The sequence below is a fragment of the Podarcis liolepis genome (genome assembly GCF_965112155.1).
Source record: "Podarcis liolepis genome assembly, chromosome: 7".
Classification (NCBI taxonomy): Eukaryota; Metazoa; Chordata; class Lepidosauria; order Squamata; family Lacertidae; genus Podarcis; species Podarcis liolepis.
In genome coordinates, this window is record NC_139561.1 from 61,952,494 (window position 1) to 61,969,270 (window position 16,777).

The 16,777-nt window shown below is 45.1% G+C and overlaps 2 protein-coding genes across 4 annotated transcripts in view; one reads left to right on the top strand and one right to left on the bottom strand.

The window, feature by feature from the left end:
* The window catches only part of SMAP2 (small ArfGAP2), a 31,019-nt gene extending 28,644 nt beyond the window's left edge, over window positions 1-2,375 (bottom strand). Inside the window, exons 1-2 of one of the 3 annotated variants that reach the window (XM_083511642.1) lie at window positions 1,883-2,375; window positions 971-1,089 (exon numbers count right to left, since the gene is read on the bottom strand). In XM_083511642.1, coding sequence (XP_083367768.1) covers window positions 971-1,073 — 103 coding nt within the window. In that variant the 5' untranslated portion in view covers window positions 1,074-1,089; window positions 1,883-2,375. Of the gene's footprint in view, window positions 1-970 lie in introns of all 3 variants that reach the window. The other 2 variants (XM_083511644.1, XM_083511643.1) reach the window with 2 other exon arrangements.
* A 3,388-nt stretch (window positions 2,376-5,763) lies between these two features.
* COL9A2 (collagen type IX alpha 2 chain) overlaps window positions 5,764-16,777 on the top strand; it is a 48,624-nt gene continuing 37,610 nt past the window's right edge. The window contains exons 1-6 of the mRNA XM_083511605.1: window positions 5,764-5,975; window positions 9,428-9,502; window positions 12,609-12,644; window positions 13,206-13,268; window positions 16,023-16,076; window positions 16,502-16,537. Of these exons, the coding sequence (XP_083367731.1) occupies window positions 5,904-5,975; window positions 9,428-9,502; window positions 12,609-12,644; window positions 13,206-13,268; window positions 16,023-16,076; window positions 16,502-16,537 (336 nt within the window). The 5' untranslated portion in view covers window positions 5,764-5,903. The remainder of the gene's footprint in view (window positions 5,976-9,427; window positions 9,503-12,608; window positions 12,645-13,205; window positions 13,269-16,022; window positions 16,077-16,501; window positions 16,538-16,777) is intronic.

A 16,777-nucleotide genomic window follows, 5' to 3' on the forward strand; every position in this document is an offset into this window, starting at 1 on the left:
CTGAATAGATCTTAGTAATCAGAGGCATTCGGAATAAATATTGAGCTGCCTTACCAACATGTTTGTTTGCGACCCTTCCAGACACTAAGTTTTTTTCAAACTTCCTTACAACCCAAAGAGCTAAAAAGTTAAGGCATTTAACAGGAAGCTGAGACACAGGAATGTTAACAGGAGCCTGGGAGTACATAATGCTAGACTCCAGTAGACAGATGCTGCCCATGGCTCACATATACATTTCCCAAATCTGTATTTTTTGTGAATCATCCTTCCCTTCTCTTTTCTGATGCGGCCTTCCCATGTGATCTGGCCTTAACAGCCTCCAGAAAGAATTCATCCCCAATGTACCTTCTTTAGATACAGAATTTATAATACAGTCTGTGCTGTCAATTTGCCCAGTTGATGCCATTATGTAACCAACTGCATGCAGTACCCCCTGCATTAGGCGTGGGTTCCCTCCCCCCCCATTACAAAAATGCCAGCCAGCCTGCCAGCAACCTTCCTTTCATACCGCCACTTGATTTTTCCAGCAGCAGGGATGATTTTCACCACCTGTTTGCTTTTCCTCCCTCATCCAACTCAAGAGGCAGGGCACGAGCGCATACACCCAAGGAGCTAGAATTTCTGACAAAGAAACCTGCAGTACATGCTTCTGCCTAAGAGGAAGTCTCATCCTGATACCACACAGTATTAATGAAGATGACCTGAAAATCACAGCATTTGCTGCTTACATTTTTATAATGCTTTTAGTATTTTTTTTAATTAAAAAAACCTTACATGTATTTGTATATTATGTATGCATATTATGTACATATGCATATTAACACGCTCTGGCACACACCAATGAAGATATAATCATCATCCACCAACAGTGGCACAATCTTATCCCACCTACTCGTTGCCACACAGTTCCCTACGGTAAGGCTAAGCTCAGAGTTTTCCCCAACCCCACAATACGTTCACCGCATGTTACCTTTGGCCTGACAGTCTGCACAGTATTTGTTCTCCTCTTCCAACAGCAGATTGGCAAGGACAGCCTGATATCTATCCACATCCCGGACCGATTTGCCTGTCATTGCAGATAAGAGATGGCTGCGCAGGAGTGCAAAAAAATATAAAAAAATAAAAAGGGAGAGATGTCCTTTCCTTCCTTTAGCTCTCTAAAGCAGGCCTTTCCAGGCTCCTTCACTCCACACCTCTGATAAAGTGCACCCCACCCTAAAATGCAGCTCACACTCTTCTACATAATCAAGATCTTGGTCTAGAGAGAAAACGGCCTCTCAGCTCCCAACAATGCAACTTCCCCTCTTGCTCTTTGCCAAAAAGGCCTTCTGCAGTGCTGAGCCGAGCACTCCTCCCCAACTGACTGTCACAGAGTTTTTAACCCCTCCACAGACCTTCCCATTGAAATAATATCCCAGAAGCACGCTAACATGCTACAAAGGATTACGCTCCGTAATAAAGCCTCTCTGCGGCCTCCCTCTGGACACAGAATCCCTCTAGCACTTCCCGAACCAAAAGCAGGGGCCAGGTCAGGCTCCCCCCTTTCCACATAAGAAGCAAAACCCAGCACCAGAACTAAATAAGCTGAAGCTGCCAGTTCCTCCTTCCCCCAACCACCACCACCTCAATTGACAGTCCCCAAGGTTTCCCTACCCTGGCAAGTTCTCTGGAAACCAAGGCTCCAAAACTCAGCCTCCCCAAAGGCACCTAGCACCCCGGACGTCTGAATGCCCTTGCTACCTCCGCAAACCTAGACCAGGGAAGGGTCACCCCTGAAAGTAGATAAGGAGCATGTCCCAAGCACACCTCTTCTTCCCCCTTCACCGGCAGACACGACAGAAGGGGCCCTACAGGACCTGCCAAGCACCTGGCAAATAAATACCTCTCTTTCCTCAGATATACATGCAGTGCCGGCACTCAGGTGTACCTTCGACCCTGGGCGACTCAAGAGGGGGTTTTCCTGAGGGACTCCGGAGCCTCCCACCGCCACCTTCGGGGGGGGGAGGGGACGGGCGGTGCCTGTGGCCACTTTAAAACCGCGCCTAAAACTCCAGCAAAGGTCACCCCCCAAAAAACCCCAATAATAATACAAAAAGCCCCTCAGCCGCAGCTCTCCCCTCCCACACAATGCCCTTCTGGCCCCTCAAGGGGAAGCAGGGGGAGCCCGAAAGACCCCCAGCCCCCGGTGTGGTGGTGGCGAAGGAGGACGTTGTCAAGGTACGGAGAGAGGCGGGCAGGGAAGGGAAGGGAAGGGAGGAAGAAAGAAAGAGAAAAGAGGAAGGAAGGGGGGAAGAGGAAAAAGACGTGCGCGCGCGCGCGTCTCCAGGCAGCGACTGACGGCGCCGCCTCCTGGCAGCGCAGCGCGCGCGCACACGCACACACATAGCGCCGCTAGACGCTTCCGGGAGATGTGGGCGGGGCTGTGATATAAGCCCCGCCCACCGGCTTTTCTGAGGGTTTTTTTTGTATATACTGTATATACTTTAAACCCGTCAACCTTGGTTTATTCGACGAGCGGATTGCAGAGGCGCGTGCGTCGAACGGAGAGCCAATCAAATCGGAGGGGCGGAGCGAAGTCGGTGGGGGAAAGGGTGAGGCAAGAATGAATGAACGGGAGAGTGAATGAATGAGGGCGGCGGGGAGGGGGGATAAATGGGTTGGGGGCGGGGGAAGAGGAAAGTGGTTTTTGTTTCAGGAGAAGTGGAAGTTGCTGTGTTGATCCATGGAGGGGAGGGGAATTTCGGAGGAAGGGAGCTGCTTTGCCTGTCAGATGCCCAAAGCTCAATTCCTAGCATCTCCAGTCAGGGCTGGGAGGGAGCCCTGCTGAAGCTCTGGAGAGCTGCTGCCTGTCAGTGTAGGCTGCATACTGCAGATGTTGCAGACTGCACACTGCAGATGGCATACGAACATTTCTGCACACGTTATTTGGTTGGAAAACTTCACTGCAAAAGTTGGCGAAGTGGGAATTTCAAAGCGCATATTGTTTTAGGAAGTGCAAATTAGGTATATGCACCTCCAAGTGCAAACAGAATTGAATTTCTTCCTCATCCTTAGCTTTTTATACTCCAAACTGTAATACTGCTGCCCTCCAAGACTAAAAACCTACACAATGTTTTTGTGTGTGTGTGCACTGAGCTTTCAGATCCCAGAAGTCTCAATTTGAGGTGCTAATTGGATTAATTAAGAAATGACACTATAGGAAAAGTGAGTAACACAGAGGCAGTGTCACAAGTGGTTGGTAGTAGGGAAGACTGTTGAATGTGTATAGCAATGCAGGATACGCTTTAGACCTGCCTTCCCCAACTTAGGTTTCTCCAGATGTTTTGGACTACAACTCCCATTAGCCCCAGCTGTCACAGAGTTGATTATATCAGTTAAGTGTCTTTAACTCTCCATCTTAACAGATTGACCCAGAGTGAGCCATGGGTGCTGAGGGTACCACATTTTTCGCTCTATAAGACGCACCAGACCATAAGACGCACCTAGTTTTTGGAGGATGAAAACAAGATTCCCCCCCCCCCCTGAATTTCAGAAGCCAGAACAACAAGAGGGATCGCTGCACAGTGAAAGCAGCGTTCCCTCTTGCTGTTCTGGCTTCTGGGATAGTTGCGCCGCCTGCATTCGCTGCATAAGACGCACACACATTTCCCCTTACTTTTTAGGAGGGAAAAAGTGAGTCTTATAGAGCAAAAATACGGTATATTGACCTTTCCAGTGTTTTGAATAAACAGCTACCACACAGTTTCAAAATCATCTTTGGTCTTGGTGTTCTGAAATGCTGTCTTTCAGTTTTCTCCATAAGAACTACATTCTAAAGCTAGCCTCAGACCAGGCAGTATCACCTCTCGCACAATAGCAGAAACTTTCAAACACCATTTTCCAAAATAATTGTACAGGTTTGCATTCTCATCATATTATTTAGTTATTTGTTTATTAAAAATATTTATATACCTCTAGCATAAACAAAAATATCAAGGCAGTTTGCAACAATAAAAATATGAACCTAGCAGTTCCCATTGTCCATCTTAAGACGGACACTCAGGCAGGATTTATGGCTTCAACACCAAGCTTGCTTCGTTTTTGTTGTATTTCAAGCCTTGCTCCACTTCAGGGACAAGGGCAGACAAGATGGAGATCTTCTCTATTACATTAAAAAACCCTGCCACTATTGGTTTCCTCCAAGGAGTTCATGTGGCACTCACGGTCTTCCATTTCCCCACAGCAACTCTGGTTTAAGCTGAGAGAGTGATTGGCCCAAGGTCTCACCATTAGTTTTGTGGTAAATTTAATCCTGGTCTCCCAAGTCCTAGTCCAGTTCCTATAATATCGCCTTCACCTTCTAGAGAAAAAGAAGATATAGGAGTGAATAAGCTGGGGAAGGGGAATCCCCCCTCCGAGGGTTCACCCACACTTCTGCTTGTTCCATGTTTTCTAGGCATGGGTTAGTGAGCTTTCATTTGCCCCACCACTTTCCCCAGGAAAATCCCGTTTATTGCTGAATCAGAACAACCTTCAGTCTACAGAAAACGCAATTGACATTTGTTTGGATTGAGCAGTAAACAGCAGGTTTTCCTAGGAAAGCAGCAGGGCAAATGAGAAACATCGAAAGCATGGGACAAGCAGAAGTGGGGATGAGCCCTAAGGAAGGAAGCACCTGACAAGTGGCAAATAATTTCTGCAGTGTCCCACATCCCACAAGGGAGTGATATAGGCTGTTCAATGTCTGCATGTCTTCACCAGCTGCTGCCCACATCTTCTGGCACGGTGCAAAACCTTTTGGAATTGCAGCTCCCTCACCACACTCAGTGCAAACAGAAATAATTGTGTCCCTGCATAACCTTGTAGCAGGCAACCTGCGAAGAGGTATAACAACACAAGCAGTTAATGAATAGCTAAACATAGCTCTGAATGGGATTGGTACAGCCTAGTCCGCTGTACTTTACTTTCTTTCAACCAGAGGCGGGAGATGACGAAGGCCTGTTCCATAGGTTTATGTTCAGCAGGATTTTGTAATAAAATAAAATAAAATATTTTGGAGTTGTGGAGTTTTAAATGCGCAGTTTATTTAAATCACAGTAATTTACAATTTAATTTAATTTAAATGAATGCCTTGTGGTACTTGTTTATTTAAATAAAGATTAAAAATACCCCTTTGCATGATTTTAAATTGCCATTTTGAGTTCACCCCCCTCATCACCAGTGAAAATTCATTTAAAAAACAATAATAATAGTTATTTATTTCTACCCCGCCCATCTGGCTGGGTTTCCCCAGCCACTCTGGGCGGCTTCCAACAAAAGATTAAAAATACATTAAAACATCGGTCATAAAAAACTTTCCTAAACAGGGCTTCCCTAAAAAAAGCCCTCAGTGTCTTAGTCAAACAATTCCTGGAAGGCCACAGGTTTCCCACCTCTCTGCTAAGGAAAATATAATAATAATAATAATAATAATAATAATAATAATAATAATAATAATAATAATAATATACCCTGCCCATCTAGCTCTATCCCCAGCCACTCTTCACAGCTTCCAACAAAAGATTAAAAATACATTAAAACACCAGTCATTAAAAACTTCCCTTAAACAGGGCTGAATAATGAATGTTTTATACTTTCCCACAGTCCAAGAGGAGACAAAAGGGCAGGGTGCCTACAGTAATTTCCCTTCACCTGGCCCATGAATTCCATCTTTGAGGCCAGCTCCTCTCGTCTCATATGTCAGTGGGCTGGGAGGGGAGTTCCCAGTCAGGTCATTAACTCCCCTTTCAGCAAAATACTACATATTAATGACCCACCATCTCCTCCCTTCTGCCTTTCTCTCTGCTCCTGTTGGATCTAAAGATTTAGTCATTCAGGGGCTGGCGGGCCCCCACTTTTCATCCAGCTAGCCTGAAGACCTCGATATGGCTAGTTTTTTGGGCAGCCTCAAATTCTGCCTTCTCCTCCAAACCATCTCTTTCTCCGTGACACAATTCGTAAGTTTCCTTTTTACCTATGATTCTACTGGAAAACGTCTAGGTGTGATCCAGATGGGGTGGGGGGTGGGGGCCTTGAAAACAACAAAACTTGTTTGCAGTTTGGGATCCAGTGCTGGAGGACAATGTCTGAATAATTAGTTTTAATACACTATCTTTTCTTGCAAGCTTAAAATAATGAGGGGAACTGGCACAGCTTGATTGTTGGGGTTATAAAACATACTATTTTTTCTTTTTCTTTGGCTGGGTCAGGGGAGGAGAGAAGTGCTTTCCTTTTATTCCTGGCAAAACTGTTTTTTGTTGTTTTCAGGGGTCTCCCTGTGTTTCTGCACGGAGACTCCTGGGGAATTTTACTCCCTGGAAGTGAACAGGAAAGAGATCTGTGGAAGAGATTTGTGGAAACAATGTTGTAAGAAGCAAAACAAAAGTGATTTCAGATGTCTAAAAGGGATCTTGCATTATACCATTATATTCAGTAGGGTGGTATAGTAAGTATTATGGCAGGAAATGTTGCCTTTTGTAGGGCCCTGGACAGCTGCGGAAAAACATCTTGCCTTTGGGAACCAAATTAAAAAGTACTTATGTGGATCTGTCTTTTGGGGCAAAAGATGTGTTATTATTATCCTGATCGTGATGAACAGGATATGTCCAGCAACCGGTACTCTCTGCAGACTGCAAACTAAAGGAGTTGAAGAAATTTGGCTGGTCATCTGATGATGGCAATGGGATGTTTTAAAATAAAAATCCAAGTCCTTGGTCAATTCTGAAAAGAAAAAGAAAAACAGTTTTTGAAGCAGAAGATAATGCTTTGAGTTATTTGGTGGTGGTGGTTGGAAAGCCCTTGATTTGCTGAATATTGGGTCTCACCTTAGGGACAGTGACATGCAGTCAGAGATACATGCAGTCCTTTCTACAACTTCTTTTTGGTTTGGAAAAGAACACAGGACCTTAACACAGAGAAACTTTTGCCACCCTTTTTGAGGGACAAAGGGGGCTATTCATTCAGCGAATGCCTTCAGGAAGCTTCCATCCCCAGTGACTGCAAAGCTGGTATTTTATAAGTTCAATGCCTTATTTAGGAACATGTACATATATTATTTGCATCAGTCCAGACGCTACAATGTCACATTTTAAAGTAAAGAGAAGTGGGGGAAATAAAGCCAGAAGCCTCAGATTGCTTTAGCATGTGACTGGACTGCTTTGTTTTATGTAGTTCCAAGGTTCACAGGGGCCTGGACTCAATTTGCTGTATTCAGTGCTTTTTTCTGGGGGGATGCATATCCCTAAACATTTTGTGAATCTTTGTACTCTTGTCCATTTACTGTATTTATTTTCCCTGATTTGAACTGTAAAATGGTGATTTTCTTGAGTCAAAATGACCCTAAACAATTTTAAAGAAAAAAAGCACTGGCTGTAATCATACATAGAGACGTTTAAGATGATCCTTACTAACCAAACCACCTAGTAAAACTTCAGACAGGAATGCTTTGTTTTATTCCAAACAATGTCAGTCTAATCATCTACCATCCAAACCCTTAAATAAGAATACTGGTTGATCTAGCAAAATGTAAGCACTTTGAAATCTCATTGATTTCAATGGAATGTATTTATTATGCATATGCTTAACCCCACTGAAATCAATGGAACTGCAAAGTGCTTACGTTTATCATTCCCTTAGCATTTATTGTTGAAAGCACTTCACATACTGAAACTCAATCAGCCTTACTTACTTATTATTATTACTTGCTATTATTTATAGCATGCCATCATTGGGGGAAAACACAGGCCAACCCCCGACAGCTATAAATATATACCAAAGGACCTGTGCTTTCATAGTAGCTCCTTGTTTTACACAGAGTAGTAATCTCGGGCTGACTTATTACTGTCTGTATTCAGGTATGCAGCCATCTATTCAGAGAAATTATGTACTGAACACGTTAGAATGTGATTCATTCATATGCCGGCAAATTCAGGTTGTGCATTTAAAGGCGATTTGGCCCTCTGGTGCAACAAACCTGCTTCGCCCGAAAATTGGGTGTTTTGCAATAAAAGAATGTGAGGGGGAAATGGACTAGAAAATGTGGGATAACACTTGATGCAATGTCATCTAACCTACCCACGAACAAATCGGGATGAATACTCTGGAAGCACCCTAAATTGTTTTTAGAATTTTAAAGGAATTTGAGGTACCAAATTCAATCAGAGTTCTGCGCAACTTCTGCATGTTTGTTCAAGCTAGTTTTAAAATCGCACAGAGCCTGTAATTTAAAGCACACCAAAGTTGCCTTTGGGTATGTGGAGAGCAGATAATGGAGAAAAATGAAAGCAGCAGAACACATCACGAAAGCCAAATTTTGCAATTTGGTGGTGGGGGAGAGGATTTGACACACAAGGAATGCAGTGCCACCAAATGGCATAGAAATGTTCTGGTTCTTCCTTACCCTTAGAAACATGTGATTTGTGAGTTATTTTATCTGCAGTAGCCAGGGTTCACATATTCTTTTACCACAATGAGAGGCTTAAGTCCTGTAATGTCTTCCGTTTTGGGGCCAAAGATGTTCTCGCTGCCGCCAGCATCCTCCTAAGAAGTTCCTTAGATTGGAGAGTTGCTGTCTGATCTTCCCACAAATTCAAAAGGCCAAGTTGCAGAGAAACTTGAACAGAGCATTTAAAATTTGTTGATATTACTTAAAAAATGTCAGTCCAAATTTTGGATGCCTGAGGGCATTGCCACAGTCCAATTTATGAAGCTGTATGTGTTGGACAAGTAAGCAGCTGAAGCCAGTGATTCATATTGAGGGGAAATTTCATTGAGGCCAAATTCCATGCTGTCTTAAGATCCTGTGTCCAATTCTAGAACACCCTGAGATCTGAGAGGAAAAGGAGGAGGAAACAAGATCTATTTGCCTTTACCTGGTTGATCAAAAGGGCTTCAAAGCTCCAGCCAAACCTTTTTCTTTTTCCAAACAAAATTTTGTCTGTCTGTTGTTGTCCTTTTGCATCTTGCCATTACAACAACCCTGCAAAGTAGTTCAGACCAATAGATGGTGCTTAGTCTAAGGTTGCTCGGTGATTTGCCTGCCTGCTTGAGGATTTTAACCTCAAATCTCCCAGATCTATCATGATCTGTACCATACCCCTTATTGTCACCCTGCTTCTCAATGGTTGGCTTCACCTATTTTCAACTGATTTTTTTTTGTTTTTTGCTCAGGCATTGGGGGGGGGGGCTGGAAATCTGTCTGCCCTTCCCAAGGCTTCAGGCACACTCCTATCCACACCTCTGTTTTGCAACCCAGCTCTCCAGGGAAGAGGTTGAGGCTTTCAATCTTTGGCTTCTCTGGGGTTGTGATGTGGTTGTGGGACAAGCTCGTCCAGCTTAGTTGGTTCTTGGTTTTCGGTGACCTTTTTCTCCACCAAAATAACTTTGCTTCTTGTTTGATTTCTCTCCTTAGCAAGGTCCTCCAGGAGAACCTGGCCCACGAGGGCCCCCGGGTCCGCCAGGAGTGCCAGGCGCTGACGGCATTGATGTAAGCACACTGCACAGGAACCTGAGCAGCAGAAGGGATGGTGTGTGTGTGTGTGTGTGTTGGGGGGGTGGGGAGAGAGAGAGATGGTTTGGGTACAAAAGAAGGCATTGTATACAGGATCCCAGGTGCAGTGCCCATCCAGAAAGGCTAGAGGGAGCCAGTGGGCTTTGCTTTCTCAAATCTGATTTACAGTACAGACCAGAATCTGATTCATCTCTAAGTGGTATAGTGGTACCTCGGGTTACAGACGCTTCAGGTTACAGACTCTGCTAACCGAGAAATAGTACCTCGGGATAAGAACTTTGTTCAGGATGAGAACAGAAATCACGGCGCGACGGCAGCGGGAGGCCCCATTAGATTAAGTGGTACCTCAGGTTAAGAACAGTTTCAGGTTAAGAACGGACCTCCAGAACGAATTAAGTTCTTAACCCGAGGTACCACTGTATTCTCTTCCCGCAGTAACACCCTATCACCATATGTGGGCTTATCTTTAAAAAAACATTCCCTGGAATGCTGGGGAGAGCTATGGCTAGAGTGGGAATGTTCATTCATTGGCTTTATGTATCAGCATTGCCTTTTCCTGGGGAGGGGGGGGGTTGGGCTCCTGTTATTATTTCGAAGCTGCCTAAAGGAGTTGGCTGAGGGGAGATGGATGTGGTGGGATAGAAGGGATGGAAAAATGTAAACTGGGGCGGATGATGATGATGTGGAGGGGAATCTGTTCTATGATGCCATGATCCTATGGGGTGGGGCCTAATCCAAGTCTTCCACCCCCTTGCTTGTAACTCTTAGCACACTTATGTGATTCTGGGATTGCAGTGCAAACTCAGAACAGGATATTTGGATTGCCCTTTGGTAATACAGGCACCTTTGATTTCCAAGTGTAAGTTTCTAGTCCTTATGGCTGCAGACAAAAAGCTTGGAGGGGGTGAAATTGCAGTTGCCCAGGGCGTGAGAGGACTTCCAGTACGCAGTTCTGGAGTCTTAGTGCCTTGGATGCAATTTTTGACTACCTACCATGGTGGCTGTTTGTGGTTCTTCCCTTCTCATGGACCCATCTCTAATTTCCATCTCTTAATTTTAGAGTCTGTACAGGTGACCATAACTCATAACCATTCTGGCTTCTGAGATGCACCAGGCCCCGAAGCCCACAGCAAGCAGTGTGGCATGTTTCCCCAGCAATCATATGGACTAGACACTTTATTTTAAAACAAAACAAAACGTAACACTTTTGCATTGGCCTCTACATACTCTCAGTTTGTGTGCCAATTTTTCTAATAATGCAATACCCCACACCAGGCAGAGGCAAACTCGGCCCTCCAGATGTTTTGAGACTACAGTTCCCATCATCCCTGAACACTGGTCCTGTTAGCTAGGGATGATGGGAGTTGTAGTCCCCAAACAAGGTACTGCTTCCGGGTTAGCAGAGTCTGTAACCTGAGGTGTTTGTAACCTGAGGTGTTTGTAACCTGAGGTACCACTGTATCTACTTCCCTCCATGTCTCTCCAGTGATAAGTTTATTTTCACTTGGTATGATTTTGTGACTTACTGTTAATATCCAGGAGCAGGTCTGGCCCCTACTGACAGCATTACAAATAATTGCTGTTTTTAAACCTTTCCTCCTGTTGATGTGTCTTTTTTATAGTGGACCCATGCCACTCTGTAATGGGTGAGACATATATTTTGTATTACTAAGAAAAAGAAAGAAAGGAAGGATGGAAGGAAAGAAAAGAAAACCTGAAAACTTTCGTTTTATTTATGAGATTTATCCCCCACTTCACTTCAAATGCAAATCTCAGAGCAGGTTACAACAATATAAAATGCATTTTTAAAAAATGTTGTTTAAAATACAACTGTAAATTTCAAATTCAATTAAGGCAGGGGTCGGCAGCCTAAGGCATTGGTCCACAAGTGGCCCATGAGGGTCATTTAACCGTCCCATGGACCCCTGTCACCCACTCGGTTGGCTAAACTGGCATGGAGCAGAGCGGGGATCGCCTTCCGTGACACTAGCCGGCTTTCCCATTGGCTGCAGGAAGCTTCTGCAGCCAATGGGAAGCTGCGCACACCTCCACCGCGCCAGAAGGAGCGCTGGAAATAGTGTTTGTGCATGTGTGCGTGTGCACTCTGGCCGACTGCGGCATCTGTGGGACCGTGAACCAGCCCAAGCCACAAAATCTTTGCTGACCCCTGAATTACGGTGTACCAGCACATCCATCTGCATTATATTACATGTTCAGAAGGCCAGTTCAGAGTAAGTTTGCCAGGTCAGGAGCATCCCAGATTTAAGGCTCCAAATCTGAGACCTGGGGTCATCTCCAGTGATGTCATGGGACAGTGATGTCACAGGGGGCAGCCTCCAGTGATGCCACTGAGCCTGACAAATTAAGCCATAACCACAGTCTCTGAGAGCATGCCATTAAATTAAAAACTGAAAGTCTAACAAATGAGCAAATATATCACTGCTTAGTAATTAAGATAGAAACCTCAGACACCCTCCCTCTTGAGAGTCTGTGTAGTAATCTGCAGCTGGCTCCTGCCGGGCTGATGCTTGCAAGCCTCATACACAGTCTTCTTAATAAAAAGGTTTCTTTCAAACTGCTCTCACCCACCTGGGGTGTCAAGCCTTCCACCTTCTACCTGGGTGTGCCAGGCAAAACAACCGTATTTCAAAGGCCTGCAGAAAGAGGACTGTCTTCAGCTGATGCCAGCCAAATTGATGGAAGGAGGATGTGCTGCAGCTGGGGGTGCCATTGTTGAGAAGGCTTTGTGGGGCGGTCACTGATCAGTTGATGCTGGCATTGCTGAGAGTGCAATCCCTGCTGAATCTCAGAGCCCAGACAGGACAATATGGGGAGAGATGTTCTTTCAAGTAACCAGGTCCTAAGGCTGTTGGGTCTTTACACATCAAAACTAACACCTGGAATTGGTTCCAAGGAGGCAGCCTGTGCATATCTTTCAGGACCAGGGAGCAGATATGCTCATTATATCCCCCCAGAACTGCGCATTGGTGACTTTGCATTTCCAGTTGCTTTGACAGCGATCATTTGAAGAAGTCAAGAGGAACATGCTATTAACCATTCCCCCCCCCCCTTTTTCCTCTAGGGCGATAAAGGCCCACCAGGAGCAGCAGGGAGCCCTGTGAGTATCTAAGCAAGCAATGTCAGCAGAGGTTACTTGGGCTTATAATTTGTTTATAGTGTGAACATTAGTATTAATAAAAAGCTGCAACCACTTTCAGGTTACATACAGTACCTGTCTCCCAGCTTTGAGTTGTCAGAATTAGGTCTAGAATGCAGAGCCCCAAATATGATGCTTATGAGAAGCTACTGTTGTGGGAGGCTTAAGACCTGTTTCGTAACTGTTGGAAAGCAAAGACGGCCTTCATTTTAATATGCAGTTTGTAAGTAGTATCAGACCTTATCACTGTAAAGCTGTGGTTGTGATCGTGTGGGAAATCAAATTACTTTGCACTAAAAAACAACAACCCAGCAATCTGCTCCAGGGGGTTGGGGGACCCTCCAGAGCACATCTGGGGGGCATGTGGAGAGGGAAGAGGGAGTTTCATTGCACAAGTGGAACTGAGCTTGCAGTGTTGGACAGAGCCAACATCCTCCAGAGTGGCAGTGTGCAACTGTGATGCTTTCACTTTCTTTTCTCCCTAAGAACACCTTTGATTCCTCAAATGTTTCTGTGTGACAGGGCGCCAAGGGAGAACCCGGCCTTCCAGGTCCAGATGGCCCTCCGGGGAAACCTGGGATTGATGTGAGTACAAATGGTTGTCCTCCTTTGCTCACTCCAAATCCGGTGTGATTTGCATGCTTTGCTAGTACAGTCAAACCTCGGTTGTCGAACGTAAACCGTTCCGGAAGCCCGGTTGGCTTCCGAAATGTTCCACAACCGAGATGTGGCTTCCTATTGGTTGCAGGAAGCTTCCTGCAACCAAGCAGAAGCTGCGTCGGATGTTCAGCTTCCGAAAAATGTTCGAAAACCAGAGCATTTACTTCCAGGTTTTCGCCGTTTGGGAGCTGAAACGTTCCAAAACGGAGGCGTTCGGGATCTGAGGTTTGACTATCCATTTTCAGCCTGTCCATGGTGGGGTTGCTATATTTAGAAATGTGAAAATCTGGACACAATCATTGTTGAGCTTTTTGGGGCAAATTGTTGAGCTGCAGAAACTGGTTGCTTTGCACCACACTTGGGATACTTTAGCAACTCATGCTTTATATTTGTTTATTTCTCACCCCTACTTCCATTAGACATATTAAAACAGGGGAAAGCTTCTGTATTTGTAAGACTCCTGGCCCCACTGCCTGAGCCCCATCCTGCCTACAGGAGGTTGAGCATTGCCTGCTCTGTTTGTTTACTTTGCAATTGCCTGCCCTGTGCTGATTTTAAAAGCAAAGAGGGCGTGTTGTTTTGGTTAAAGATATCCTAGAAAAACACTATTGTCCTCAGTTACATCTTGAGCTGTTGATAACATGTCAGTGGCTGCAGCAGCAGGTGAAATAGCAAACTGTGTGCTCTGCTTGGTGCCGTAGTGTTCCTGCATGTGCTGTTAAGAGGCAGATGCACTGTCAAGGAGATGCAGCCGCCTCCTGCTCAGAGATTGAACTGCTAGCTAGAGATGTGGGGGCTGAAGCCAGAAGGACTGCAACTTGTGCTATCTTTTTTGGGGGGGGGGTAAAAACGGCACCCCCACATCACTCCCAATCACTCCCAAAGCTAAACCTTTTTATTTATTCACAGCATTTTTTTTCTTTTTTTAAGAAATAAGCTTTATTTTCAAAAGCTATAAACTATAAATACAGGTACAAAAGAAATAGATAGATAGATGAAATAAATGGGGAGAAAGTACAAGAGATGGAGAGAGAACACATATAAATAGAAGTACATAACATTTTTATAGTATTCCCAGAATCTGCATTTGTGGTTTAGCATTTTCCTGTATTTTGTGACACCAATACATAATAAAGGTATCTCTTATCAAAATACAGTTGTGCCTTGCAGTGGCGTAGCGTGGGGGTGCAGGGGGGGCCGGCCGCACCGGGCACAACATCTGGGGGTTAGGGTTAGGGGGCGCAAATCCACGGGTTAGGGGGTGCAAATCCACGGGTTAGGGGGCGCAAATTACTTGCCCCGGGTGCTGACAACCCACGCTACGCCACTGGTGCCTTGGAATTCAAGCGGAATCCGTTCGACTTCCAAAACGTTCAGAAACCAAAGCACGGCTTCTGATTGGCTGCAGGAACCTCCTGCAGCCAATCGGAAGCCGCGGAAGCCCTGTTGGGCATTCAGCTTCCAAAAATAGTTTGCTCTGGGTTTCCTGCGTTCGGAAGCCAAAACATTCGAGAACTAATCTGTTCAAAAACCAAGGTACAACTGTAGTTATCTGTGTGCCCACCTTCTTATAATAGTCCTCAGCTTCAGTGTCTGAACAGTCTCCCATGCTTTCAGAAATATGGCTGGCTGCTTCCACTTTGGCACACTTCTTGGAGTGCTGCTGCTTCATATTCTACTACTCTGAAACCCGTCCAGTAGGAAGTGCTGGGAATTGGCGCTTATGTGTGACCCTTCTTCCAAAAGTTCAAAACTAGTGTGTTGGCTTGTCAGACTAGGACCTCGGAGACCAGGGTTCAAATTCCTACTGGGCCGTGAAGCTCACTGGGTGATTTTGGGCCATTAACCAACTTTCAGCTTAACCAACCTCACAGGAATGTTGTGAAGACAATATAGAGAAGGGGGAAACCATGTACACCACCGGGAAATCTATGGAGGGAAGCTTACATAAGGAATGTAATAATAAAAGCAAACACATAAAGAAATACAGTGGTACCTCGGGTTACATACACTTCAGGTTACATACGCTTCAGGTTACAGACTCCACTAACCTAGAAATATTACCTCAGGTTAAGAACTTTGCTTCAGGATGAGAACAGAAATCGTGCAGTGGCGGCGCAGCAGCAGCAGCGGGAGGCCCCATTAGCTAAAGTGGTGCTTCATGTTAAGAACAGTTTCAGGTTAAGAACAGACCTCCAGAATGAATTAAGTACTTAACCCGAGGTACCACTGTAAATAAAATAACCCTTGGTCACCTCATATATTTAAGGTAAGAATGGAAAGGACATAGCGGGTGTGGGAGGCATCTAGTCTGCCCCCCCCCAAAAAAAACCTGGCTGTTCCTGTGATCACTGGGATTAGTACCAGAAAGCAGGTAATTTAGGAATCTTGGTAAGAGAATGCACATTTGAGGTCTTTTTGTGAAATGCTGGTTTAGATGACTAGCTTATTCCTTGATTTAGCAGCGAAAGTTATACGCACATGCCTTTATACGCCACAAAAACTTTATTTTACACCTGCAGTTTCTATTTCTGGATGCTCTGCAGCTGTGGCAAAGATTTTTGGTTTGAATTCACTATTTCACCCATTTCTTTTCCAGCCCTGGTGTTTTTACCTATTTTATTGCAGATGCCAGTTGATGTCCTGCAAGCTGATCCTGTAATTCTCTTTTTTTTACAGGGCCTAACGGGAGCAAAAGGGGAACCAGGACCTTTTGGGCGACCCGGCCCCAAAGTGAGTGACTGTTTTCTGTGACTCGAGGAGATGGAGTGGTTCTTTTAAGACTGTGGCAGCTGTGCATTGCAGATGCTGTAGAGGGGGGCCAAAGTCCTCCAAATGAGGACCAATTGGGGGACAAAATGATTCATAGTGGTTTTGGATGCATGTATGCACTTTATACACCCCTAAGCAACTGCAGCAGAGGGAAACGGGAGATGTAATTGGCCTGTGCAAGGTAACAGAGGCCTTAAGTGAATTCAGACAACAATACTGTCCAGGCTGCACCTGCAAACACAAGAGGTTCAATCTTATCTGGTAGGACTGGGTCCTTGGAGCTCATATCTCGATCTGCCCCATGAAGTAGATCTGCAGCTTAAGTCATATTCCACTTGTGTGGATCCTGCTACACCGAATATCTCTTCCCTCTTGCATTCACTCAGGGCCAGACTGGACTTCCAGGACCTCCAGGGCTTCCGGTAAGTGTTTATTCTTTATTGGCTGTATTTGTTAAGAAAGTATACCACTATATGAACGCATCCAGTGTACACAACCGCGCCAGCGTGTTGGATTATAGTTGAGTGTGGTTAGAGTGGGCTTGCACACTCCCCTCCTCTCCTCTAGTGCTGCAGTAAGGAGGAGTTATATAGCATTCACTTTTAAACTAACCACAGTTGCTTGTTACCTTTGGACTTGGGGAAACTGTGGTTTGTTGAAAC